The sequence below is a fragment of the Cebidichthys violaceus genome, unplaced genomic scaffold (genome assembly GCF_023349555.1).
Source record: "Cebidichthys violaceus isolate CVI_PGR_0920_01 unplaced genomic scaffold, fCebVio1.0.p SCAF_6, whole genome shotgun sequence".
NCBI lineage: Eukaryota > Metazoa > Chordata > Actinopteri > Perciformes > Stichaeidae > Cebidichthys > Cebidichthys violaceus.
In genome coordinates, this window is record NW_027176816.1 from 10,153,367 (window position 1) to 10,180,504 (window position 27,138).

At 40.5% G+C, this 27,138-nt stretch overlaps 1 protein-coding gene across 1 annotated transcript in view; it reads right to left on the minus strand.

Annotated features, from left to right (window-relative positions):
* Positions 1 to 191: 191 nt before the first annotated feature.
* si:dkey-11f4.7 (piezo-type mechanosensitive ion channel component 2) overlaps positions 192 to 27,138 on the minus strand; it is a 31,931-nt gene continuing 4,984 nt past the window's right edge. The window contains exons 5-56 of the mRNA XM_068733533.1: positions 26,674 to 26,833; positions 26,370 to 26,583; positions 26,044 to 26,257; positions 25,329 to 25,494; positions 24,980 to 25,078; positions 24,721 to 24,762; positions 24,511 to 24,643; positions 24,177 to 24,331; positions 23,189 to 23,455; positions 21,880 to 21,988; positions 21,517 to 21,638; positions 20,778 to 20,837; positions 19,722 to 19,870; positions 19,422 to 19,586; positions 18,990 to 19,031; positions 18,671 to 18,703; positions 18,346 to 18,458; positions 17,927 to 18,102; positions 17,591 to 17,767; positions 17,301 to 17,465; positions 16,765 to 16,965; positions 16,466 to 16,670; positions 15,391 to 15,492; positions 15,109 to 15,274; positions 13,477 to 13,720; positions 13,260 to 13,356; positions 12,850 to 13,009; positions 11,766 to 11,855; positions 11,546 to 11,640; positions 11,176 to 11,244; positions 10,848 to 10,960; positions 10,555 to 10,675; positions 10,068 to 10,142; positions 9,722 to 9,888; positions 9,226 to 9,422; positions 8,837 to 8,998; positions 8,278 to 8,649; positions 7,891 to 8,149; positions 6,902 to 7,090; positions 6,587 to 6,794; positions 6,263 to 6,395; positions 5,982 to 6,129; positions 5,664 to 5,878; positions 5,073 to 5,231; positions 4,743 to 4,890; positions 4,095 to 4,283; positions 3,307 to 3,399; positions 2,532 to 2,701; positions 1,751 to 1,867; positions 971 to 1,050; positions 576 to 801; positions 192 to 447 (exon numbers count right to left, since the gene is read on the minus strand). Coding sequence (XP_068589634.1) covers positions 192 to 447; positions 576 to 801; positions 971 to 1,050; positions 1,751 to 1,867; positions 2,532 to 2,701; positions 3,307 to 3,399; positions 4,095 to 4,283; positions 4,743 to 4,890; positions 5,073 to 5,231; positions 5,664 to 5,878; positions 5,982 to 6,129; positions 6,263 to 6,395; positions 6,587 to 6,794; positions 6,902 to 7,090; positions 7,891 to 8,149; positions 8,278 to 8,649; positions 8,837 to 8,998; positions 9,226 to 9,422; positions 9,722 to 9,888; positions 10,068 to 10,142; positions 10,555 to 10,675; positions 10,848 to 10,960; positions 11,176 to 11,244; positions 11,546 to 11,640; positions 11,766 to 11,855; positions 12,850 to 13,009; positions 13,260 to 13,356; positions 13,477 to 13,720; positions 15,109 to 15,274; positions 15,391 to 15,492; positions 16,466 to 16,670; positions 16,765 to 16,965; positions 17,301 to 17,465; positions 17,591 to 17,767; positions 17,927 to 18,102; positions 18,346 to 18,458; positions 18,671 to 18,703; positions 18,990 to 19,031; positions 19,422 to 19,586; positions 19,722 to 19,870; positions 20,778 to 20,837; positions 21,517 to 21,638; positions 21,880 to 21,988; positions 23,189 to 23,455; positions 24,177 to 24,331; positions 24,511 to 24,643; positions 24,721 to 24,762; positions 24,980 to 25,078; positions 25,329 to 25,494; positions 26,044 to 26,257; positions 26,370 to 26,583; positions 26,674 to 26,833 — 7,987 coding nt within the window. The remainder of the gene's footprint in view (positions 448 to 575; positions 802 to 970; positions 1,051 to 1,750; positions 1,868 to 2,531; positions 2,702 to 3,306; positions 3,400 to 4,094; positions 4,284 to 4,742; positions 4,891 to 5,072; positions 5,232 to 5,663; positions 5,879 to 5,981; positions 6,130 to 6,262; positions 6,396 to 6,586; positions 6,795 to 6,901; positions 7,091 to 7,890; positions 8,150 to 8,277; positions 8,650 to 8,836; positions 8,999 to 9,225; positions 9,423 to 9,721; positions 9,889 to 10,067; positions 10,143 to 10,554; positions 10,676 to 10,847; positions 10,961 to 11,175; positions 11,245 to 11,545; positions 11,641 to 11,765; positions 11,856 to 12,849; positions 13,010 to 13,259; positions 13,357 to 13,476; positions 13,721 to 15,108; positions 15,275 to 15,390; positions 15,493 to 16,465; positions 16,671 to 16,764; positions 16,966 to 17,300; positions 17,466 to 17,590; positions 17,768 to 17,926; positions 18,103 to 18,345; positions 18,459 to 18,670; positions 18,704 to 18,989; positions 19,032 to 19,421; positions 19,587 to 19,721; positions 19,871 to 20,777; positions 20,838 to 21,516; positions 21,639 to 21,879; positions 21,989 to 23,188; positions 23,456 to 24,176; positions 24,332 to 24,510; positions 24,644 to 24,720; positions 24,763 to 24,979; positions 25,079 to 25,328; positions 25,495 to 26,043; positions 26,258 to 26,369; positions 26,584 to 26,673; positions 26,834 to 27,138) is intronic.

Here is a 27,138-nt window from a genome sequence, read left to right on the forward strand (position 1 = left end):
CCATTTGCAACCAATTACATTTTAATTGCACTCATGTTGAAATAGAAAGAAAAATGAAATGACTCCTCTGCACCAAATGTTATTTGCTCTAAAACATCCATTCGGAGTGATTGGAGTTCAGTGTGAACACATCCACAGCTGGTGATCCACCCTCCATGTCCCGTACTAACAGATGGTATTCCAACAAAACCCTAGCTGTCTTTCTTTTCCCTGGTCATCTTGACCATCGTCTCCGGCGATCGGTAGAGGAAGATGAGTTTCTCAAAGAGCGTCTCCTCCAGCTCCATCTCTCCCGTCTCGCGTACTACAAAGATGTCCGTGCAGAGCTTCAGGACCCGGTCCACACACGGGAGCTCCTCAAACATGATGGACCTGGAGATCCCGTTGAAGAACTCCCTGACGAACTTTCCGATGACCAGCACCACCGACATGTACAGGCCTACGATGCTGCGGTGAAGAGCAGAGGAGCAGAGAGAGTGGACATGTTCGAATAATGTGAGAGAGATACCACTGTGAGCGCACAACAGCTGGACAGCTTTACTGTCACCATGCTGATGAGATGTCTTGTTACCTACCCGTGACCAGCCAGAAAGCCCAGACTGGAGGGGCTGACTTTGTCACTGAACACCACTATCTCGATGTTGTGACACTTGTGGTCGGAAAAGGCGAGCACAGGAGAGCACTCCTCCACCACCCACCACTGGTCTTTCCCTTTCTCTGACCCTTCATTGACTTGTTGAAGATTGACTGACATGGGCCTGAAGAAAGCCAGCGCCTGGAATTCTGGTCGGTCCGAGTGCGCTGAGGGAAGACATGCCGGGGTTAAAACAAACTGCAACTTTTAAACAAGAGATCACCACCTGATCCTTATCCAAGATGGATCCCTTTGAATGCTATCAGTACAATGCAGCTATAATTCATGGAAGAAAAAGTCTGTAGTACGGTCAACATACTAGAAGCTGTAACTAACCTACTGTCATCCTGGTTGCCATTTTGGATATTGGTCCTTTGGGACCCCTGAGGAACTTTGGTAGCAGAGAATTAATGATCCTACAGGACAGAATAAATTGAAGAAAATATTCAGCGATGTTGCAAGTGACTGTCTGGGTTGTAAAATGAGAAATAGTTGATGACATACAATATTTCAGCTCTTAAAGTGTCATGCTTACTTCAGTATTTTTAGAGTTTACTTAAAAAAAAAAAAAAAAAAAAAAAGAAAAAGATGGCCGTAAGAGCCATTTTGTTATTGTTTTGTTTTCTACAACCTCCAACCACTTGGGGGCGTAGTGCCGCTGACAATTAGGCCACAGGTTAATACAATCGGGGAGGTCACTTGAGACAGGTGTTGCTGAGTAAGCAGGAGCAAACAGCTTTTGACTGTGCGACATTTAATGAATGTAAATGTTGTGATTTCTTTCGTATATGTAGAGGAAATGGATTACGACAGAGAAAGTGGTTGGCCTCTGTTTATGTGAGAAATAAAATGGCTATATTGGAAACTGGACTTCGTTATTTATGGCACGCATCTAAACAAACAATCGGCAACCATGGTGACTTTTTTGATAAGCAACGGGGTCACTACAATAGCCATTACTAGCATGTTTAATTCTCTAACATTAATATCTGTAATAATTAAGCAAATTTAACTTCAAATCCAGAAGAAGACAAGCAGTAATAGCACAACCAAGTAAAAACCAACAGGTTGTGTGTGTGTGTGTGTGTGTGTGTGTGTGTTTTAACTGCGACTCACACAGGTTTGCTGCTGTTGCCTTTGAGCATTTGGATTATCCCTTCCCTCAAGTCATTGTCCTCAAACTTCACAGTGTGTTCTCCCACCGTCTCTGCATTCATTGATATGGACGCATCCCTGAGAAGGGAAGGAGAGGAGCGTTAAGCAGCACAGGTACCAAAGTTTGTTTAATGCTATGTGCATCTTTGCAAAATCCAGCCAAATGATTTTAAAATTAAGTTACCGACCAGATTAATGAAGAGATCTGCATAAAGAATTGAACATTTATAGTAAACTACTTGATACATTTCTGAATCCCCAAGAAATGAATATGACATTATATAAATGGACAGGCATTTGATGCACAGATGCATACGTATGTACCATGAACAACTGTTCACATCAATTTACACATTAATACAGTCTGTATCTTAACAAGTTTAAGGACTTTTAAGAACATTTGTTTTTCTTTCTTTGATATGTAAAATATTTGAGGGCTAAAAGACTGACTAATAGCACAATAAGTAGCAAACATGCTTATAAAAGGTATAGGAATAACATGTATTTAAGAAAATTTACATTTCAGTGCTTCGTACACTTCCGAATGTACAGTATTTCAAGCCGGTACATATACACATTGTCCACAAGCATTTGCACATAAGCACTCATGAAAACAACAATGACACATGCAAGCCTACTGGATCTGCATTGCATTGTGAAACAACAACACACACACAGATCACAATACAAGCCGACACACACACACACACACACACACACACACACACACACACACACTGACCTGAGCAGCGTCCAGCGTAAGGTCATGTATATGTGAGAGGAGTTGCTGAGCTCCTGTATCATGGCCGCTCGACTTGCTGGGCTGATGCTCCACAGCAGACTGGCATCACTCTTGATTTTAGCGACAACAATGTCGTCCACCACGTAGTTCATTATGAACTGCATAGCAGACTGGTAGAGAGAGAGAGAGAGAGAATTAGATTAGGTTACTTCAATAAATCACCATGGTGTTCTGAAATTAATTGATTCCTCATCTCTCTATTTATATGTCTTTTATATTACCCTGTGATTCTTTTCTCAACGGCTTTTCCTGTCTTATATAAAGAGTCTCGAATTGCCTTGTTGTTTACAGGTGCTTCACAAATAGACTTGCCTCTCCTATGTGTCTTAACCATTTGTCCAACGGGAGACACCAAAACAATCACTTCTGTATGTATCAACATACTGCAAGCCCTTTTCATGAAATCCACATTAAATAATTGTAATAAAATACAGTGTTTAACATAAACAGGCTAACCTACAATTAAGAGAAACAAATAAAAAACTCAGACAAAAACAAAAAGTAGTAGACAAAACAAAAAAGAAAAGTGACCCAAACAAGTTTACATCTACATGAACATATAGCTACAAACATAGAGGTGCTTCCCCTCGTGGCCACATGCAGTTATTATAATTAAGATAATTACTATGACAAGTACAGAAGAGACTCAACAGTTTTATTAATTAGTTGACCCGTTTCTGGTGGTCTCAGTTCAGTGTTTACAGTGAAATCTTACTGGATGGATCGCGTAGACTTTGGTGAGTCTGTTGAATCCAGCTTGTGTATATGGAACCAAGTTCTGCTCCTGAGCGCTCATGGTGAACAGAGGCTGTGGAAACACAATTGGACGCACTCAACAGTAAAACATACACGCACACTAGACATGGACAATGACTAGCGCCTGAACAGCACAGTTAGAAGGGCAAGTAAAAACGTTATCACTGTTATAAAACACAATGGTCTTGCAGGGGAATGGTTGTTGCCTTTGGCTCTCGAGATGACTGTCTGTCGGCCTGCTCCTTTGGTCCAGACTGAAATATCTTAACAACTACCCACTTAGCCCTAACTAGCTCCTGCTACCAGGTTTCTGGAAAACACGGCAACAACTAATTGAGGCAAAATGGTAGAGGTCGTCACACTATGCAATTTTGTGCCGACTTTCATGATCCCCAGAGGATACATCCTACTGACTTTGGTGATCCACTGACTTATCCTGTAGCGTCACCATTAGGTTGACAGTTTTGGTTTTAAGTAAAATGTTTCAAAAGTGTTTTTTTTGCAAAAGAAAAAGTGTTTGTTGTGTTAAATGATGGTGATGTGTAATACTGGTGACCTTTATCCTTGAGACACCACACCTGCATTTTTTCCCTGTAGCATTTCAAGCGATACACATCTTTGCTGTTCCACCTTTCACAAGCAAGAATTCCTCGATGAGAATATGCGTTAGTGTTTTAGAATATAAGGATGCAAACAGTAAAAGTTGAAAGTAACCACAGGGTTAAATAAAGTTGTTTCCATCCTGACCTCATATCCGGCGATGCTGAGCTGGATGGAGACTTCCACCGGCTGATTGGTCACTCCGGCAGCTGACTGGACCAGCGACATGAAGAGGAGCGGGAACCAGATAATGCTGATGAGAGCGAAGATGATGAATCCTCCCATTCCATATTTCACCACCTTCTTCTTCTTCTGCCCTTGAGTGTGGGGGTATTTCTGGAAGAATTACAATTAAATTAGTTCTCACCTTATAAAATCTAAATTTAAAAAAGACAAGTTTGTAACAACTTATCATTGAACTTATTGAAGCCTTAAAATTGAATATTATAAATTTAAAGGTATTTAATTGATACTTCCTCTTATTTTAGAAGCTCTAACCAGAATACTGTTACTAAATAATGTACAGGTCAACAGAATAGTTACATTTATAGGAATTTAATATTAATATATTATCAAGTATTATTAATTAATTAATTATCTGCCAATAAGGAAGGGAGAACCTGGATGCCAGTAAAAAAACAAAAATTAAGCAACAGCCTTGCAGCTCCAAATGTTATCAACATTTTAAAGCAGATTATGATGTACTTAATGCTCAATAAACATTTAAATTGATAAACTTTGAGTTTGAGCTGTAGTAATAGTACAGCATTATGTGTACTACACGCTCTCAATTACTTTCTCGGACTCCCTCCAGCACTTGAGGATAAATATGTTTGCATAGATGTCTTCAACACAAATCCAACTGGAGAGAGACAGAGTGGTGTCGGTCCAAACCCAATCCATCACGGCCCTCAACTCTGTCAGGAAGGGAACCAAGCGAAACCTGGAAGAGGAGATGAGAGGAGAATTTAAATACCACACAGAAAACAAAAGACAAACCCTCTCAAAACTTTATCACAAGTGTTTAAAGTGTGGAAAATGTATCTGATTCAATGACGTTACAATAACTTCATGCTGTGTTAAGGAGGTATTTGTATTTATCAAAGCCAGTAACTGTTCTCTTACCCTTGGAAGAGGAAGAGGTTCAGGTAGTTGTAGTTCTTGGTGAGAAAGTTTCCCAGGATGCGGTTTGGGTAGCCACATTTGATCTGATAGGCAGACAAGCCGAAGTAGATACACTTTACAAAGTACCAGAGCTGAGCAACAGGGTTTCTGTTGAACCTCCTGTGGAGCAAAAAAGACATGAGAAAAGGCAATATCAATCAAAAATATCTAAGATACAATTCTTTGCATCTTTCTTCTTTCTTTTCCCCTCCACTTATTCTAATTCTACAAATGGAGTCTTTAACAACTGGAATTAGGGTTGTAAGTTGTATAAGATAAGTAAGTGTGGGTTAGTTTTGTCAAGTTCATATTTTTCACAGCAGTCTAGATTAATTGTTCGATTTACTATCCTGAAATTGAATAGAAGCTCAAGAAGAAGTTAGGAGGACGAAGACATGCACACTCAATGTGCACTTTCATGATGTTTCATGTAACTTTTGAAAATGATTTTCTACCTTTATTTCTATCACACAGGCCTTTTATAAAGCCTGTAGAGTAAGATCATTCCAACTGAATTAACAAATGAGGAGAATGAAAAACTAAGTTGAGGACCTCTCTGTGACCCCGGGGAGGATGAAGAACATCCAGAAGTGTATGCCGAACACCAGCACCACCTGGAAAACACACTTTCCCAGCAGGGACTTCTTCAGGTAGAGGGCCCGGTCCACTATCATGGTGCCGAACTGCATGAGCAGCATGACCAGGAAGGCCTCTGGAACCTGGTCCTCCGAGAGAGACTCTGTGATGTCTGCTACTGCAGAATATTTCTACAGACAGACAAACGATCAGCATGAGTGTGTCATACTGTACATAACATGCATTTAAAGTGTGTATATTGTTGGTTTGATGACAGGCAGGTCCGACTCTTACCCCAAAAGCCCAGTATCCATAGATAGTGACGATGAAGTTGACTACATCGATGACAAACATGAGGGCATAGACGTCGCACACAGGACTGTAGTCTGGGTGGATGATGTCATAGAAGAACTGTCTTATGGGTAAGTAAATGTGAAGGGCGCTGTAGAAAAAACAGAATATACAGCGTCAAAACACACTTTTCTCCAAGCTGTCATATTGACTCACTCTATATTTTAGAAAAGAACCAGTAAAATGATGTTAAAATGTCATGAGGTCAGTATGCAACAACGCACACTTCTATGATGGCAGCTTTGGCCTGTAGCATCCTCTCTTTGAACTGCTGTCTAATCCTCTGCTTCCTGGTCAGCGGTGCCTTGTTTCTTTGCCGTCTCTTGTTTTTGCTGTGCTGCTTTTTGGGCTTCACCTCTCCATTGAAAAAAATAAACGTGAAATGGAGAAATTTTAGTCATATATGGAGTTTAATGTCAACTACCAATGACAAAAAAAGAACAAAAGACAACAGAAAATAAAGGAGAAGTGGAAGTCTCACAATAGATTCACCCAAACTGTTGGGTCAGATTTGGATTGAAATATCTTAAGCTTTTCTGAATATTCACCATCAGATTCTGCTGAGTCAACTCTCTTTCGTCTACAGAACATGGAGGTGGTGGAGGCCTGGAAAGGGAGGAACTTCAGCCGGCGTTGACTTTTGTCTTTACTGCCCGTCTTATCTCCTCCTGTCATCTTCTTCTTGTCAACTTTCTTCTTCATCTTCTTGAAAAAATCAGGCATCTCAACCTCTTTGTTGTCCCACAGCCCATGGCACTACATGGACAGCAAACTGAATGTTAACATGCAAAACTAGGTCCCTTAAAAGACATAAATCAGCAAATGGGCATATTTTAATGAGTGGGGTAACTTTTCATGGTTACCTTGAGAATAGAGCGGTGGAAAAACAGAGCAAGCAGCTGAATAAGGTCGAAGAGGACGTAGCCATCCTTTTTCTCCACCCCAATGATGTTGGGCAGGGCGAAGGGCTGGTCAGCGTTGATGCCTCTGTAGGCAGAGGTGGTCCAGGGGAAGAAACCAAACTGGGAAAAGTACTTCACCACAACAGTCAGCTGAGAGAAAAAAAAGAAAGATATCTGGATCATGCATCAGCTGAAACAATAACATTATCACCAAATCAGATAATATTCTCTCCATAAAAGTAATTTTCTTTTTTTCTGTCCTTGGTGTTCACATTTGGAACTAGTAAACCATTAACCGTTGGCACCGTAAACTGGTGCCAACAGAAGCTGAGATGAGGAGATACATGACCTTACTCTGGACTCTGCTCAAGTTAGTGTGCGTGTGTCTGCTTGCAGTGTAACACACCTTTCTTCTTGACCCAACTAAGGCTGACTCAAGTGAAATCAATTGAGGCAATTTATCAGACTTTATTCAGCTCTCTCTGGAGCCACAAAAGGCATTATAATACACTTATGCGGTGGTACTACCAAAGACCAGTAAACAGACATTGATGTGTAAAATCAGTGGAGGTAGGACTACGTTAGCCATTCTGAATTTCTATAGACCATCCAACATGAATTTGACTCGCTTGACTTGCACCCACTACTTGATTTTAAGGGATCCAGAATAGCACAGAAACAATAGCAGCTGCCAAATAAAAGTATAAGATATACAGAATTGCTAACATCCATTCCTATGTAATACAAGCAGAGTATTATTACCATTTTCTAATCTGAACATTTTGAGTATTCCTCCAAAGTGGAATGAATTTATCTATCAAACTAAACTAATTTAAACCGATCGCAGCCCTGGTGTCTATTTGTTATGAAATTAATATTAATACTGCAATGAAGCTCCTCAAGTTTGAAGATCATGTCAAACTCACCACTACAGTGTTGTAATAGCTTACCTCTGTGTAGATAATGGCAGTCATCCAGAAGCGTTTGGTCGGCCGGGGCACAGACAGCATGGCCCAGAGGAAGATGAGAATGGGCAAGATGAGGGAGAGCAGCGACGCCGTGACGATGTGGTTGAGGATGATGACAAAGTAGCACAGCATCTCTGACTTGGACACCATGGTGTTATAGAGGGCCATCAGCAGCTTCAGTGGCCTCGGCAACGTCACAAAAAACTTATCGGACTCTGAGACCTCGTCATTTTCAAACATCCTACAGAAAGGATGGAGGGAAAGAAGGAAAAGACAGAAGTTATAATAATAATGTCACGCAGCAGCTTGTCTCTCTCTTGCTAAAGATAAAAAAAGGCCTTCAACTAATACAATTCTGTGCGTACTGACTTGTTGAGCAGCAGCTCACTGGCAGTGAGGTTCCTCGTTTCCTGACTCAAGGGTCTGGGAGATTCTGTGAGGTCGAGGCTTTTCTCTCCATCACTCTCCCTGAAGACCAATGATGTGCATTCTAGGTAATCAGCGCATTCGTCTTCTCTCTGCTGCGCTTCCTCATCCAGGTCTTCTGTTTCCACGTCACGCTCCTCCCCTCGTTGTTCCTCTTCCTCTGTCTCTTCTTGTTCTTGCTCATGCTTTGTCTCACCCTCTATGTCCTCCTCATCCTCTTCTTGTTCTTGCTCACGCTTTGTCTCACCCTCCATGTCCTCCTCATCATCCTCTTCTTGTTCGTGGTCCTTCTTTTGTGGGAATTCATCTTCACAGCTTTTGAGACAAGGATAGAGACAGGGACATTTCAACTTCAAGAATCAAATGGGGAGATGGTTATGCAAAATTTGAAAGCGTTGAGAGAAGTCTAGATTTACCAGAGACAAACAATTTGCATCTATTTTGCATATACAGTATGTACATATATTCAGGATTGCCTTGACTTGAAGATTTTCTCCCTCACCTTGGTGAAAGTTCACCAGTCTCAAAGGAGGTCAGGTCGATGTTGGCTGTTTTCAGGAGCTTCCGCCTGAGCTTGTCAGCTGCAGGCGACACAGCGGGAGGATCGTCAAGCTCTTCCTGGGTCGGCTGCCGGGAGCCGAGCATCGTCTCATCTGTCGTACAGCTGAAGGTGAGGAGGAGAGAGCAGGTGAAAAACAGGGTTAGACTGAGGGGTAGACTGTGTATATGTACATTAATAATGCTATTCATTTATTTAGTTTGTCGCCAGGTCAAAGTTTACACATGCAGTACATGTATGCATACGTGTGATGAAAGACAGTAGAAGCAGAAAAACAGAATGAAAACATGAGAGATGTGAATATGTGACCGACTCAATGTCCAGTAACCTACCTGGAAACGCTGCTGCCCCAGGACACTTTGGAGGCTTGGTTCTTTAGCTTGGCATAGGCATGGTGCGAGGAGGGGACATCAGGTGGGGAGGGAGAAGGCAGGCAGTTGTTCAGGTCGTCTTGAGATGAAAGTGTGTTCTGACGGGATATCCAGTTTTCATAAAACTGCTTCACGCTCTCCTGGCTCACCTCTTTACCCTGTAGAGCAGGGGAGCGAAAGGGTGTAGCTGACACAGAACTGTACTGTTTGTCCATTAAGGGTCCCCAAAAGCCATGTGAGTTAGTGAACATGCACCTTTGATGATGCACCAAGCATCATTAATGTTACACCTGTGCTTTTTCTGCTTTGACAAGTCAAAATGTCTGTCATGAGAAATAATTTTTTTGTAGCCAGAACTGAAACGACCAGTGTAAAAATCAGCTTAAAACAAGTAACTAAATTAATATTATGTATATCTTTAATTTACATTCATCAGCTATAAATCCTTTCCTCTCACCTTCTTTTGCTGTTGGCTGAGTAACGCGCGCTCGAAGCGCAGCACCTTGGAAATGTCCAGGGTTTCTTTACAGAATGAGTTCAGACTCCCTGTAAGGTCGTCAAGCAGGGACTTAATGAAGACCAAACTGAACTTCAAGGTGTTAATGACGCGCTGCAGAATGTTTTCTGTGAGGAGAGGACAAGTAGGTGAGCATGAATGAGTTGGTATATTAAAGGTTTCCCTGCTCTTATAACAAATAAAAAGTAATTTAGTAATTCAGTATTCCTTTCACTCAGAAGTTAACTTGTGTTAAAACGTTGGAGGAATCCAGAGGCTTGTTGTGAGTGTAACGCAGTTTGTTTACCTTTTTCCTCCTCTCCCTCCTCCTCCACAGTGCTTTCATCCAGTTCATCCTCACTAGAGTCCATTCTATCAATGCCTGGAAGAAAGAAGATTTACTGTTATCATTTACTGGCAGTCGGTCTATCAATCAAACAGCAGCAGGGTGTCTTCACAACTGCTGGCCAGACCGCTGTCAAATCCATGGTCACTTCCTAAGGATTCTGGTGACCACCTGAGTTATAAGGCACTTAGGGCAGGATATAGAAAACAAGACACTATATCTTATAACCCACTGTTTTTAAATTTTCAAAGCATATTCATGCTCCACAGAAGGTAAAGCTTTAGATTTGTGTCTAAATGTTAAAATCATCAGCAAATCATTTCTTATAATTTATAACTGCATGAAACAAGATGTGGTTGGTGGTAGCCAGTCTGACGTTTTGATTCAAAGACTGACTGCAGAAGAGGATTGGAAGCGATTTCATAAACACCACATGACGCTCTCTCACCCTGCTGTCTCTGCAGCTCTCTCTTTGCTCTCTTCTTCTCCTCTTTCTTTCTTTTTTTCTTCTCCCTCTTCAGGTCCTTCAGAGCCGACTTAGAGCTGGTGACCCAGGCGTCGTAGGCCAACTGGGATATCAAAGACACAGATACGCCTGTCAACTAATGATGTTACAACATAGCAACAACTCTCTCAGTGTTCACTTTTAGAGGATGATCCTTAAGCATATAGAAAAAAAATAATTGTGTCCTTTTCTTTTGTCATTAGTTTTGTGTTTTAGTTTTTTTTTCTGGCTCTCACCTGGAAAGCAGATTTCTTCTTTGGTGGTGGTTCCTCTTCCTTCTTCTCTGTAACTTCCTCCTCTTCCTCCTCGCTGTCACTTTCAAAGAGGTGGTAGCCACAGTTGTTTTCCACTGCATGAAACAGAACAGTGTCAAAGCTGCATCACTATGCATACTGTTGAGCTCTTGAGCAAGGCATAAGATCTAAAGCTGAGCCAATACCGCAGCTCAGTGGCTGTATCTACTGTTTTATTACATAACCTGAGGAGATGATTTTATGATAGCAAATCATTCATTCCCTCAGAGAGCACTGAGCAGTGTTTATGTTGGCCGATGTTGCTGCTCACCTCCAGGCTTAGACACCCAAGGCTTCCACCATTTTCCGGCATCTTTCTTTGCCTTCTCATCATCACCTGGAAAGTGCAAATCAGTCGGTTTAGTCATCACAGATATTTGATGATTTTCTCCCTTTCAATGACAAAGACTGAAAAGTTCCATAAATGCATAGCTCTCAGAGAAAAGTGCATTATAACCCTAACACCCCATGTTGAAAAAATAAATAAACTTCAATCATGAATCTGAAAATAGCTCAAATGTATATTGAAAACTAGAGCTATAATAATAGTTAATAATAATTATTTATCTGACTTTTATTTACAGACTTTGTCTCTATTTTTCATGGGCGGTGTTTATTAACAGTAGAAACAGGAAATAGATAGTTACGCAGGGCCTCCTGCTCCTCATTAGCAGGAAGAGCTGGTTTGTCTGCTGCTTTAGGCCCAGTCTTCTGTTTAGATTTGATCTTTTCCATCCTAGAGGAAGAGAGTGGAAAGGCAAGTTAGCTGATCACTATGTATTTTTTATTGACAGTGAGAATAGTGAATGTTGTACTGTAAATGTACTTTGTACTGACTCTACACTGTTTAATGTGTCTTACTGTTTCTTCAGTGTCTCCACAGACTTCTTTTCCATCTCCAGTCTGGCTGCTACCTGCTTCTTCACTCTGGCCTCAAACAGCTCAGCGCCCCTTGGAGGTAGAGAGAGGTAAAGGAACAGAGCATGACTTAAAGTGTTGTGGTCAACATCTGTTCATTTCATCACTGCTGCATGTGTTTTTAGCTGCGAACAGCAGCTCTGTAGCTCACTTCGTCTGTCAGTCGTTTGCTCCACAAAAGTTTCCCCACCCTTCAGCGGACACAGATTTTGTCATGGGAGGCTGAAATTTGGCATGGAGGTCAAATGTGTGAGTGGGAAGATGTGTGTTTGTGCCAAAAAGGAGGTGTGGCTGTGAGAGTGGCAAGTAAACAACAAGGCGCATTATGTTTTAACGGATTAATGTACAGTGGCCAAACTGCGGAACCGTTTGTCGTAGATTATTGTGGGAGGAATCATTGCACTCAGCAGAGTCCCCTTTTCATTTCCCCATGGTGGTCAAGTGTGAGGTTGAGTGTGTGTGTGTGTGTGTGTGTGTGTGTGTGTGTGTGTGTGTGTGTGTGTGTGTGTGTGTGAATGCTACATCTTAAATGAATAATTTCCAACTAATTGCAAGCATTTGAGTCTTTTAGTGAGTTCACAGCAGGTCAGCTGAACATGTGAAAATATGTAACAATTAAATATTTATGTAGAATAAAGTTTCTATAAAAATAATAGTAAATTAATATTTATGCTAATCATGAAATTACTATTTTCCTTACAATAAGAACCACATTCTTCTTGCCAGAAAAACTTCTCTGAAATAATTATGAAATTATTAATGATTACCCATAAAATAGAGCACAACAAAAACTTCCCCTAAACAGTAAGCTGCTTCATCCAAAGCAAGTTGGACTCTTTTGCCTGTCACGTCCCTTTGGTTTTCATTTATAAACTGAAAACAGGCAAGCTAGGTTGGGTTTAATGTATCAAAAATAAATTCAATTCTCGTTGCCATTTATAACCTCTCACCCTACCTGTAAAGTTCACTTACAGCTGCTTTAAAGCATGTTAGGGACTTACACAGGAGGTTAGTGTGGAGTACAGACCTGGAGGCCAATATCTTAGACGACTTGAGGTCAGACACCACGTACAGGAAGTAGTAGCTGAGGAAGACCCTCCTCTGTACCAGGAGGACGGTGAAACAGATCGCGTCCCAGACGATGCCGGCCTCACCCTCCGGCAGCTCGCACTCAGCGTCAGGAGCAGCTGACGAAATTTAAGAAATAGTTATACTCTATTTTAATAATCTGACAAAACTATTAGGGAAATTTAAAAAAAGCTCAATAAAGTGTTGAAGTGTTCCCTGATTTCTCCATCCTCTACTGACAATGACTCTAACACCAAGTTTATTTTTAATACTAATACCAACCAAATTTGATAACACCTATATTCTGTACAAACAATAATGCACTGACATTTAAGTTGCCCTTCACCATCATCTGTTTTAGACACTTACGGACATCATAGCCTTTGATGGTGCAGAACATGCTGAAGGCCTGAATCAACCAGCAGCCGTTCTTCAACAGGCTGTCCAGGTAGGCACAAGATCCGAGCTGATCACAAAGTACACAGGAATGGCAGAAAGAGGCTGTAATTGACAGCGTAGAGCCTGCACAAAAGGCTCACAAGTTAAGTGATGGGTGCTTGCACTGGTTTACTGTGTGGACACTCACAGACAGCAGGTTCTTCATGGCAATCACAAAGCAGGTGTATCCGATGAGCCAGTCCCACAGTCGCAGGATGTACCTGACAGGTTGCATCAACACGCTGCCTCCAAACAACATGAAGTAGAAACAGGCCACCAGGTAGCCCAGACAGAAGATGTTGATCCGCGTGGTGCCAGTGATGAAGATGAGGCACAGCACCAGCCAGAAGAAGTAGCTGAACACAAACACCTTCACCATGTCGAGGTAGCACCTGAGCACCAGACAGAGAGAGACGCTGAGGAAACATAAAAAATGCTGCCAGAATAGATGAAAACAGACAAAGAGTAATTTCTAACATGACTATAAAAATATATCAGAACCAGAGAAGTTTTTGTATCTACATGTTCTTTAAAAAACTCAAATATTGCCTAAAATCACGGAATTTTACTGAAAGGAATAGTTTGACATTTTGGGAAAAAAGCTTTGGTAAGAAGATCGACACCACGCTCACGTCTCTGTACACAAATTATGATTCTATCGCCTCTTTTTTAACTCTGTCCAAAGTTAAAAAACACACCATGCCTTGTGAGGCTAGCTGTTTCCCTTTGTTCCCAGTCTTTATGCTAAGCTAAGCTAACCGTCTCCTGGCTGTAGCGTCATATTTAGCATACAGATATGAGAGTGGTATCGATCTTTTCATCAAACTCTCGGCAATAATGTGAATAAGGGTTCCTTAAACACATGTGTTAGTTAATGGTTGTTAATTTGTTGATGTTGTTTTAATGTTGTTACTGGCTATAGATTCATCTCATGCTTATTTTTGTTATTAATTCATCTATAGCTTTTTCTTAAATAACTGATTTGTTGATAAGTAAATATTAAATATTAATAGAATATCTTAACAAAAGCAAAATTCCGGTAGCAAGTGAAAAAAAAAAAAAGTTAATGAAATGACATAAATTACATTTAAATAATAGGTTATCAAAACTGTTGATTAATTTCCAGTCAATGACTGATCGTTTCAGCATTTGCTATGATTGTTGTTCATTCATTATTACAGTAAACAATAACACCTCATCCCATTTGTCAATGAGACCTAGAGTATGTGATGATCGACATCTATTGACATATAAAATACAATCAACTCTCCAACTCAAAAACAACTTCATCAGCCAATGAAAAAACACAGCTTCTTTGCTTTGTCTGTGACACTGACAAAGAGTCGTAGTAAAACGTTAAAAGAAGCCCATAAACTAAATGGAAGATGTCCAGGACTGCTTAGGTAGCTGTTTCAGTTTACAAGAACAGCTTTAACATAAAGTAATGATCTAACTCCACCCCTTAATACTCTTTGAGCAACCACAAAACCAGCTTGATGGACTAAAAGTATTCTCCACCAGCAGTTTAACCTACAGAGCAAGAAGCTGTTGGAAGAGATTAACTAAGTGCTGGATTATGGAGTTCAGGCTATTTCCTGTTTTTTTATCTCAGGTCTATACATTTGGACTCTGAGGGTGACTCACAGTGAGTGAGTCGAGAAAATAAATCAAACATCAATAAAATGAGTTTTGGTTGTATAGATAGACATTCAGACAAAGACAAGTCTGAGATATAATGGAAAGAAAAATACTTGAAAATAAAAAATATTCTGTTTCTGACCTGCAGTGAAGGAAGTTATCTACAGGTATGAACTGGTTGAAGGAACAAGGATCCAGACTGCGGCTGATCTCAACGTTGTCTCCAGCAATCAGTCGCACCACTGCTCGGTTCTCCTCCTCAAACACCTGCCACTGCAGAGACGAGCAGAGCAACAGGAGGTGGTCATCTGCAGAGAGCAGGAGAGAGACAGGAGAAGGAGGTCAAAATCTAAAATACAGAGGAGGAATAGGTTCAAAGTCAGCAGAGAAGAGAGGAGCGTACAGATAGAGAAGTGAAACTCACAGAATATGAATGAAGGATTGGGTCTCATGGCGAAGTCTGGCAGGTAAAACCACTTAATAACATTAGAGGTCAAAGGTTGAACTGCAGATCTCCAGGGGTAATCTGATGAGGGGAAAAAAATAGACATTCAAGGAGACTTATATGTAGACGGTGACATTTTTGAGTTAACAATTTATTTAACAGGTCAAGTGACAGAAAATGAATCAGCAACTATTTTGATAGTTGATAACCTGTTTTAGTCGTTTTCACAAGCAAAAACACCAAACATTTGCTGTTCTCAAATGTGAGAGTTTGAAGCTTTTCTTTGTCATATACGAGAGTTAAGTTAATATTCGTGTTTTAATATTCGTGTTATTCGGACTGATGATTGGATAAAAAAAGCAATCTGAAGATTTTAACTTGGAAAGTTAAAGATGTCCATTATTAAATGGACTTTTTTCTGACATTTGACAGACCAAACAAATGATGAATTAATGAATGAAAAAAATCAGTATTTGCTGTCCTACTATTGGTCAATAGGCAGAACATTTTTTGCAGACTGTTGAAAACAGATTAATTACATAATTGATTTAAATACAATAAACAGTCTCTACATACTGCTTGTAAAATGTGATGATTTGCCGCTTTTCTCCGTTTGCTATCATTGTAAACTGACTGTAATATCTTTTGTTTCTTAGACTGTTGGTCAGACAAAAAAAGCTATTTGAGGACATCAACTTGAAATTTGATATCATTTTACCATTAATCGGTTAATCAAAAACACGATTGACAGATTGATCAAGGACATATTTCATACTATGTGTTCTTTGTTGTGATGTTTTGCATAGTTGTTTTCATTAAATGTCTTGTATTTGGCACTATAGCCTTTGATTTGTGTCACTCTTGTCTTTATCACTGCTCATCTGTTTTTTCAAAACAAACTGGTGAAGTTTTTTATAAAAATGCATAATTTTCTGTGTGCCACACACCTGGTGATAAACAGCAAATGTTAAAGTTTTCAGGAACGGGATATGAATTATATATGATTATATCAATCGTTTATTTCATGGAATTATAATTATCAAAAAGTCCATACCAACACAGAGAGCCGGAGGGATGCCAATGCAGAGCAGGTACTGCAGCACCATGAGCCCTGCAGTGAAGCAGCAGTATTTAGGCCACACCTCCCCGATGGCCTTTCTGCGTCGCCGTGACAGGACAGCCAATAAGACACAGGAATGGAGCAGGGCATAGAAATCCATCCTCTGACCAATCACGTTGACTGCCACGATTAAACTGATCTAAGAAGAAGTGTGTGTGTGTGTGTTAAGAAGTCAATGAAAGATACTTTAAACAGTTCAGATACACAGACACACACACTTCGGGCCCAAGTACCTCCAGTCCAAATTTGTAGTAGCAGAAGTTGATGAAGTACTTGATGCAGGGCAGGACGCCGTGATCCAGGTGCTGCCTCGTGATGCCCTGGAAGATGATGCTGAAGGGCGGGGACTTTAGGTCGTTATGGAGACGGAAGTAGAGCTGGTGCCGATGGACGGTCGCCTCAAACACCAGCAGCCCCAGCACCATCAGATGGTTCTACAACACAGAACACAGAAAAGCTGAATCCAAAGGACTGTGGGGTGGCTGTCAGTGACTTCAGAAACCAACCAATGTGTCTCTGGAGTTCAGTTGTATGTCTTTCTATCTGTGGGGTCTTAATTGTTTGGTCCTGGTCTGCATCTTAGCAAGTTTCAAACAGCTATTAACAGGTTTTGCAGTTTTACTTACAGTAAATACATAGTCTAGAGCGTTAGTTGAGTGTTATTTGGTATTATATAATGGAATGCAAAACAGCTTTGAGTGATGGTTGTGATTTAAAAGAAATGTCAAAGATATAAAGTGTTTTGACTTTGGTAGGTGTGTCAGCATACCCTGAGACAGGGGAGGATCCTGCCCTCACATTTACGCAGCGCTCCGCACCAGTAGACAGGGTCCACGGGCTCGATGTAGAGTATGGACCTCCCGAGCAGCTCCACCATGTTCCCCGTCAGCTCAGCTCCATCATCTAGGCCCGAGCTGTTGGATGGCACCAGACCCTGACATACAAATGACGTTAAAGCCCACTGACAGGTGATCCAACTGTGCCGCTTGTCAAGCTGCCAACAAAAGCATTAGATTTGTTTTAGGTAACTGCTACTAACACACAGTAATGGCTACTCACAGTGGTGCAGTTGGAGGAGTAATCAAGGGGTTTGATGACTTTGAGCTGGTAAAACATCTTGCACACCACCATGACGCAGGCCCACACAGCAGAGATGCTGGACGCCGTAGGTCGTAATTGTGGGAAGGGAAGCGCAAACACCCACAGAACCAGGAAGAGCAAGTTCATCAGAGAAACCTGTGAAAAAGTTATTAAAGGCTAAAAATCTTTTATTGGTTGGCTTTACCTTCACTTTGAGTAAAACAACATCAGGGGATTGTATACACACACTTACCTACACATTTTCACACACACACACACACACACACACACACATGCACAGATCAAACATCCCACCTCTTGCAGTGACACCCAGATGATGCCGGAGGCCACGATTTTGAGGCTGTGGAGTTCCAGCAGTCTCCAGCTCTGCTCCTGGAGCTTGTGGAGTCCTGACAGAGCCTGAATGAGCAGCAGGCTCGACCGGTCCACAATCACAACCCACTTGTCCTCATGACTGCTGGCGACAGTTTCTGGGAGGAAAAGAAGGTATCAAGGGTAGGGAACACATCTGACATAATGTCAACATCATCTCACATACGGCTCAGACAGCAGTTAATGGCAAAACGTTCATGTGTGATACACTGTGGTATCTGTGTAACCGAAGAGGAAACCATAACAGTGTATGGAATACATTTTTGTGTAATTTGTCCCACTCCTAATTGACCTCACAAAGGGAGGCTGAAGAGGCATTTTTGGTTTTGAGCTATAGTTACCCTCCTCTGTTGTCTCCTCCTGCTCTCCAGCTCCTTTCTCTGAGGAGGTTTGTAGTCCAACGCTGTCCAGAGTGTCCTGACTTTTCCCATTTCCCATTTGCTCCTTCACAAGTCTGGAGGACAACAAGAAATATCTTAAATATTTACAAAATTATTGAAAAATCATACGCAGACACGTATCCACACATTGTTTAATTTTACCTCACCTCAAAACACACAAAGTATGTATAGATATGAATTATATACCAAATAAATATAATACAGTATGTACTGTAGACACACAAACGCTGATCAATAACAATCAAGAGTCAAACAACAGCCTTACCTTTTCTGAAACTTTTCAATGTTTTCTTTAATGCTGGGAATGAAATTGAAAAGAGTTGTATGAACACTACAGTGAGCATTACTGATATTCCTGTTAATGTAATGAACACTGAATAAAGTCAATAACTCAATGTTGAAATATTTATACACAACCTAAGCAGGACTTGTTGTTCTACCGATAAGATTCACAGGCAATACATTCACACTAAATGTGTCCAGCTCACTGATTAAACACTGATCACATCTAGATACTGTTGTGATGGGTCATCTGAAAAGTGAGCACAACGAAACATTTATGGAGGAATAAATGCAGCTCTTACGTCTCAGAAATCACATTGACCGAACTCCTGAGCTCTTCTTCTCTGGGTGGAGAGAAAGATGGAAAAGATAAATGAGACAAACAGAGATATACAATATGTTTAGCAGTCAACCAGAACTTACATAAAGTACAGAAACAGTATGAGCTTGTTTTGTTTTAATATCTTTACTTATACTGTTTTGAACATAATACAATATTAGTAAAGCCGCTTCAATTTACAAAGAGATTTTGCTGCATTGTCTGTTAGATAATGAGCAAATTTAACTAATTTAAAGTAGTCTTTTGTCGCGGTTTTGTGCTTTTTCTTGAGTTAATTTTAATTTAAGTGATCTTCTTTCTACTTGCTTGACATATTTAGCGACACTGTCACTTTACATTATTGTTAATTGAGCAGAATGTTCCTTGTCTGCACATATTCTTCTTGCAGTCTCACCTGGAAGCCTGTCTAACAGGTACGTCGTCGAGGTCAGTGAGAGTCAGAAAGTCAGAGTTGAAGTAGTGCAGCTGGAGGATACAAGCCAATAGAAACACAGCAGGAAGCAGGATACGTGCAAACAGCTCCACCGTGTCGTACCGCTCCAAACCCAGGTCGCGAAGACTGAAAAGTCAGACAGGCGTAATGCTGTGATAATTAACGGGAAGGGTCAAGTCTGCTGTCTGACAAAATATTTCACTGAAGGGAAATATTTTCCTTGCTTCATATCCAAGAAATGGGACTCTTAAAAAAACTCACCCTTCCTCCGACATGCCCATGATCTGTCTGAACAGCCCAGACACAGTCCTGAACTGGTACATGTAGATGGCTATCAAAACCACCATGGAGTAACCGACCACCACCGCCCAGAACGTCTTCAGGACCCGACGCCACACGTTGTAACGGATCTGAGGGGAGAGACAACAGACTAAATATCTTGTAAACAAGCTTAGTAACAGTGTTTGATGTCAATTCAAACCATTCTTGTTGTTATCTAGCCAAGATCTTCCTCGTTGCCAGTGTTTTGTTACATTTTATAAAAAGAAAAAAAAAATAAGTTTAATGAAATCTTAAGTAAAGAGGTAAAACACGACACTGTGAAACAGTTTGTCCTGGATGTTCTGCATCTTCCAAACAAGCTACCTCTAAACACCAGTAAACAGTGTTGCTGATGTTGTCCAAATAGACAAGTGGTTTTGTCTTGTCTTACGTTACTTCTACAGCCATTAGGCCTTCCTGTATAAGTGCCTTCTGTGTTTCTAAAATGTCAGCAGTAACATAAGATGGTGGAGAAAAAAAACAACAGGAAAACAGCAACAAAAAATGACTGTGTATGTGTTTATGAGTCATAATCAATACTTTTAACTGTAAAATAGTATCGATGACTGGCAAATAGTCTGTTTGTGTGCGCGCTCCCAGTTTATATAAGAGCCGAGCGTTTTTATGCCCAAACAACAGCTGAATGATTCACTAATGATAACTTAGAAGTCAACGCATTACAGTGTAAGATGAACCTGAAAGCATAGCGGCTTTGAGTGTTGTGCAACAACGTCTCAACAATAAAAGCAAATTTCCTCTCCACTTATTGAACCCTGCCATCTCAATATCAAATTTCCGCCCATCATCTTCTCAGAGAATAAATGTAAACAATTTTCACACCGAGGAGTAACATACATGTAGTTACTGTACGAGACGCAGCGAGATCTGTAAGTTACATCTGCAATGGAGAAGCTGAGCAACTAAAGTCACTTTACCTGATTTCAAAAAACTGAATGTTGGCTGTCTATTACCAGTCAGGTCACTAACATCACTAACCTGATAGAGGACAACACAGAAGAGGAACAACACAATGTAGAGGATCTTGTAGACGACCACCTAAACAGGTGAAACATAGTCAATATTAGGGTAAATTTAAATCAAATGAAATATGATGGGCAGCTAACAATTTGCTCGACATGCAGGAAATCTACCAAAGATTACGTAGACACCTGGACCCAAAAAGTCCTGGGACTGCATGCAGATATTATTCTTCCTTTTTGTGATTACATTTTTTTGTGGTTCTCAAAATACATATACTGTGTACTGTACATTTACTGTACATTTTCTTTAATTTATTCTTCACCTTCGATTTTAAGCCACCTATAAAATCATGTAAACTTTCCCAAGTACTGTACCTGAAATAGTATTGATAGAGTGATAAGTGACCTGATCTACGAGACGATTATAGAGTGTAGTTCTTCCTCGGTAGGTCTTTGACAGGGCAAGTGCACATGTATGAAGTGGAATGGTGACAGATTGCATAACAGGAACTTTAAATTAACACTGTGGGAAAATTTGGTCACCACAGCAGATGATAAAATGGAGACAACAATAGGGAAAAACTATCAAGACAAATCACTACACATGTGCCCTGAAGCTCTCAGCAGAATAATTCTGACATGCAGATTATAATGCCATTCCTATTAGCGTGATATTCACATTGGTGTTTGGCAAAGTTTGATTAGACACAAGTCATGAACGGGACTTCACCCATTCTTAGTTTGTCAATAGATACCTTTCCAGAGAAGCTGACCACAAAAAACATGGAGCAGCAGAAGAGGATCCAGTATTTCACCAGCGTCCCTTTCACTCCTGAGATCAGCATTGCTGCCAAAGGCGATGGCGGACTTTCCTCCGCTGACATGGAGGAAACCAGGAAGAGAAAGAAGAGAAGGGCGTGGAGATACAGAAAAGAATTGATGGACAGAAGAAGAATAGGAGGAGAAAAGAGAAGAGAGACATTTGGTCACAGCCTGGCTACATGTCAGGATGTTTTTCATGAGTACACAGGTCTTACATTATGATTACTCCAAACAATATGTTATTCTCTAACACAGTAGCTGTAATCTTTAATCTGGAAAATTTGAAAATAAATTACGTGGCAGGACTTTGACTTCATTTAGAGATTCCTCTTTTAAGATTAGCTCCTCCTGTCTCTCCTTCAGCTGCTGACGAAACATCAACCAAAAGCTGAAGCTGTAGAAGACCTGCAGCACGCACACAAAACACACAGACACACGGTTTTACGATCTGCTTTGGTAAAATTGTTTAGTTCAAATTCATATTTATGTAACAACTATAATACAATCTGGAAAGGAAAAAACTTGGCTATCAAAAAAATATGTTGCAAAAAATAACCTGTCAACGCACAATTATCAGTCTCTGATCTGTGGGTGCAGTTAAAAAAATCTTGTTTGACTGAATTAATTGATCTGAAAGTGTCTAGTTGGTAGCTCTGTTTAGCTTTCTGTCCTATCTGCATCAAAGAACCTGAAAACCCATTTTCCTAATCAGCTTCTTACAATAAGTGATGGGATCCACACACTATTATATCTATATCACATTATAGTTTGAACAGTCCTGATTTACGCCATATGGGATATTTCTGTGTTTCTGTTTTCTCTGTGTTCTTGTCTCTGGTCCAACATGAGTGATTTCCATTCACCAATGTTGTTGTTGCCAGGAAGATGTTATTTGATGATGATGAAGATTAACTATGTTAAACAAATAGTAATTTATAAGTAAGACTTATTAACCTTCAATACTTAGGCCTCGATAAATACTTTCTTCAGGCACAGTAACATTTACACAATCAAACCTTTGTAAGTGTAGTTGAATTAGCAAGAAATACTCAGATATTCTCCTTAAGTAGAAGTAGCAGTACCACAGTGCAGTACCACAGTGTCTCAAGTAAAAGTCCTACATTCAAGTAAAAAGTAAATATTTGCATCAAAATATACTTGAAGTACCAAAAGTAAAAGTACTCAATATGCAGAATGACCCATTTGATGATAATATATTTATCACAGCATTAAAGTAATGCATTTATGTAAGCATCAATGTTACAGCTGAAGTAAATAGCTTAATTTGACCCCTATGTTGTCAAATAAATGTTACGTTAGTGAAGTAGACTACATTATTGATTGACAACATGTAGTGGAGTAGAAGATTAAAGTTGCATAAAATGGAAATAAGTTGCTAAAGTAAAGTAAAGTAAAGTAAAGTAGTCTACCTCAAAATTGTAGTACAGTACTAGTTACAATCCACCACTGCTTTTCCTACGCTATATTAGCTGACCTCATAACGTTTTTTTAATTAACATCAACAAAAAATATTTTCATATTCAATTCAATTTATTTTGTATAGCCAAAATCACAAATGTCCTTTCACCCCCCCCTCCGCCTCACCTTGGCTCCCAGGTGGACACAGGGCGCAGGGTGGTAGCTGTTCAGGTCGAAGTCCATGATCACAGCCGGGGGCAGACCGGGGTACAGCTCGGCCCGGCTCAGACGCAGCCCGCTCAGGAAGCCCAGCATCAGCAGCACGGTGCCGTACACAGCCAGGAACGGGGCGGACAGCATGGCGTAGCGGCGTCGGTCTCGCATCATCCAAATGATACAGGACCACACCAGCAGGGCAAAAGTCAGCCAGCTGTTGTAGGTGATACTCCACACCTATGAATACATATTTTAAATTGTGATATTGTTACAGCCAAACAGCTATTCCTGTCATACTTTTACACTATTCTAGATAGCATAGCTAGCTAACCTCCACGCAACCAAAACTTAGGGCTAAAAAAATATTTATAAACTATTATGATGATGATATTTTATGTAATTTATCCATCAAACATACCAAACAGTCTGTGGTTCCAGCTCCTAAAATGTTGCATTTCTCTTTTAGCATTATATCATTGTAAATTGAATCACTTATGGGTTTTGGACTGACTGACAAAACAAGAAATTTGAGGACATCACCTTTAGCTCTGGGACATTTCTTAACTAGAATCAATGAATCAAAAAAATAATTCATTAATTAATCAATAATAACAAGATAGTTACATACAGTTACTGTTTAAACAGATCTTCCTTACAGTGGTCTTTTGTAATAGATTTTCTAATTTAAGAATTTTTATAAAATGTTTATAGTATTTTGTAATTATCCTCTTTGGTCGGTCCCTTGCACTGCTGTAATATATATGAACCCTCCTTATCTTATTTTATTTTATCTTATATTACGTTATATACGCTACTGAGCAGACCTACGCTACACAAAGAGCAGAACAAATCATGCTTTTTAGATATTTGTTCTCTCCTGTCAATCTACATGATGGCACTAGTCAGTGTTGCTAAAAGACTCGCCACATAAACTTAAACTATTGTAAGTGTAGTTTACCATCATGATGATAAGGGCGCTGACATAGCTGTGTTTTTGCACCAGCAGTCCAAAGATTACCAGGCCACTCGGGCCTGAGGGGGGAGGTGAGGTCTCTGTGAGAGTCTTCAGGTTCTCTTCACAGTTTTCTCCCACTTCTCCGTCGCCTTCTGTCTCTAGCACAAGGGAGGGAAAAAGGATGAAATGAAAGAGATTTAATAAACAAACCAAACAGACTAATGTATGCATCGCTGAGGTTTTATGAAAACCACACATACGGTCCATCTATTCAAATTCATGAAAACAGTTGTTGCTGAGGTCACGTATTTTGAGATACGATAAGTGTGAAAATTACCATGTGATGGTAAGCGTTTGACTTCATACTGAGGTGGAAGGTAACAGTTTGTATACCCTGCCCCTTCTAACAGAGAGCTGAGATCATTTTCATCGACATCTTGCCAGGAACTCCTAGTCATCAAAACCATTGGCTGAGGAAAGAGAGCATACCATACTGTGAATTTAGACTTTGTTCTCAAAAACTATATTTATCAATAATAAGAATTACCTCTTCAGGTAAATAGGTTTCATCATCCGTGCTGCTCAAAAGCTAAAAAGATAGAGAGAATCTTAGGTGTGTTACGAAATATTGCTGCCAATTTTTAAACGCTGACTTGAAAACCATGAGGCTGTACAGATGTGCTGATATTTTTATCCAGAGTAATTAACAATGAGCTGAACAGCAGCATTCTGACATAATACATTAACAGTATTCCTGGGATCAAACAATAATAATAAGGAGAAACATGTCATTGTTTGCAGGTTACCTCCTGCTTGTCTCCTGAGATGTAGATGACCCTGGAGAAGCTTGGAGGAGCCTCTGGACTTTCTAGTGGACTGTCACACTCTTGATCATCAACAGTATCCTGAGTAACACAACTGCTATTAAAAGCCTGTCACGTAAGTTAATATAGTCTAAATACTGTGTGAAGTTTATGTGCCTGCATGTTTAGCATGTAGTAAAATTTCCAGTTGTGCTAGAGGCAGTGTCAGTAGAAGTAATATTGGAAACGATTAATGCATAATTCTTTATGAAATATCCTGCTAAGCACCAATGACACACACACACTCACAATATCTAAGAGAGCATAATTCCCGTTTAATACACTCACAAACCTCCTCCGTGATGTGGGCCCATTTGTGCAGCAGAGCCACTAGTGTGTAGTAGAGCAGCAGTAGAACCAAAGGGTTGATGAAGTCAGGCCAGCTGACATGTGGGTGCAGACCAAGAATGTGCGGGTCTGAACCGTTGGTTCTGACCACTCCTGTCATACCAAACAACCTGGGACAGGTAGAGGGGAGGGAGTGCAGCATGGAGATGGAAAGGAAGAATGAATGGAGAGATTGTTGGGGACAGAGTTAGAGTGGAGAGAGCAATAAGAATACATGTGAGCTTGTATATTGTCAAACTTTAGTGCAAAAGAGATAAACCAACCAGGAAAAGTGTAAAGGGCAATTTCAATAAAATCATTAGACTAAGGTCTAAATCATTTATGTGCTTTTTCTCATCTCCATATGCTACTCTATATAGCGCAAATGCAATCATACAAAAGGCAAAGTAAATGATGCAACGTGGATTTAAATGGTAATAATTCCACATTTGAGGCAATTGAAGATAAATCCAGAACAAATTTAAGAAGGTGCAGAGTCTAAAATGATTGACTCCATGACCCAGTTCTAATGAGGATGCATTGAAATATTTGTCCTCAGTTATTCACAGAAAAACTAGGAGCCTGAAACAAACATGAAATTGATGAAACCTGATATTCAATAGAAACACCAGATCAGTCCAGTACATCAGTCTAATCCTGCGTTTTAATGACGTCTGTACCTTGCATAGACATCTTCTGGGGGCACGAGCTGCTGGGACAGAGGAAGCTGGTAGAGGTACAGAGCCAGCAGGTGTCCTCCACTGAAGATTGCCATCATCACGCACAGGGAGCTGAAGAGCAGCAGGCTGATGGAGCGGCTGAACACCCACCACCACACCAGCCCGAGAAACACCCCGAAATACACACCTGAGGTGAGGGATGGCAGCGTGATACCTGCTCACTCACACACAGCCAAGAGAGAAAAAAAAGTCTAAAATAGACAAAACGTTTCAACATTTTCAAACTAAAATACACCTGCATGCTCACACCAGCTGCTGTATTGTACCTGCCAGCCCCAGCAGTAAAGTCACCACCACTTTCCCTGCTGTGTTCATGATTGCTGCCAGCAGCAGCCTCAGTCCGGTTGTAAAAACTATCAGCTTCTGGACAAACTGGGGCGGACCCGACTGAACCGGCACCGTAGTCTCATCTGAGCTGTCAAAGGATGAGCCCTCCGTGTCACTTCCTCCCTCCGACTCTGTTTCAGATGTTTCTCCTTCCTGCCAGACCCATGAAACAATCAGATTGATATCAACGTGCTTTCTGAATGCATTATAAAGTCATAACGGTAGATGTGCGCCCGCAGTTACCTCGGGGTCAGACGGCGGTATTCCGTTCTCATGCAGACTGACTTGGGGCACGGGGCGCAGTAGTTTTTTGCACAGCCTCAGTACGAAGAGGGAAGAGAAGAGGAGGCCCACATCTGGAGCCAGTAGACGCACAACGTTCCCCGCGTCAACCGAGCTGAATCTAGAAACACAAGCATTATCATAGGTTTGATCTCCACTGATCTCCATTCATACCAGAAAGGAACGAGAATCAAAATGTTGAGACTTTTTTGACAAAGTAAACATGTAGTTTCCATTTGTCAGCTTTACGTTGTTGGTACAGCTTTACAATATAACAACAACAACAAAACAAAAAGCCTTGTTAGGTTGATTTTCATACTACATTGAAATCAACTAGAAGGCTGTCTGAAAGATAGGAGGCAATCTAAAATGGTTAGAAGTCATGTAAATTACATGTCAAGGTTTTGAATGTAAAACTGCATAACC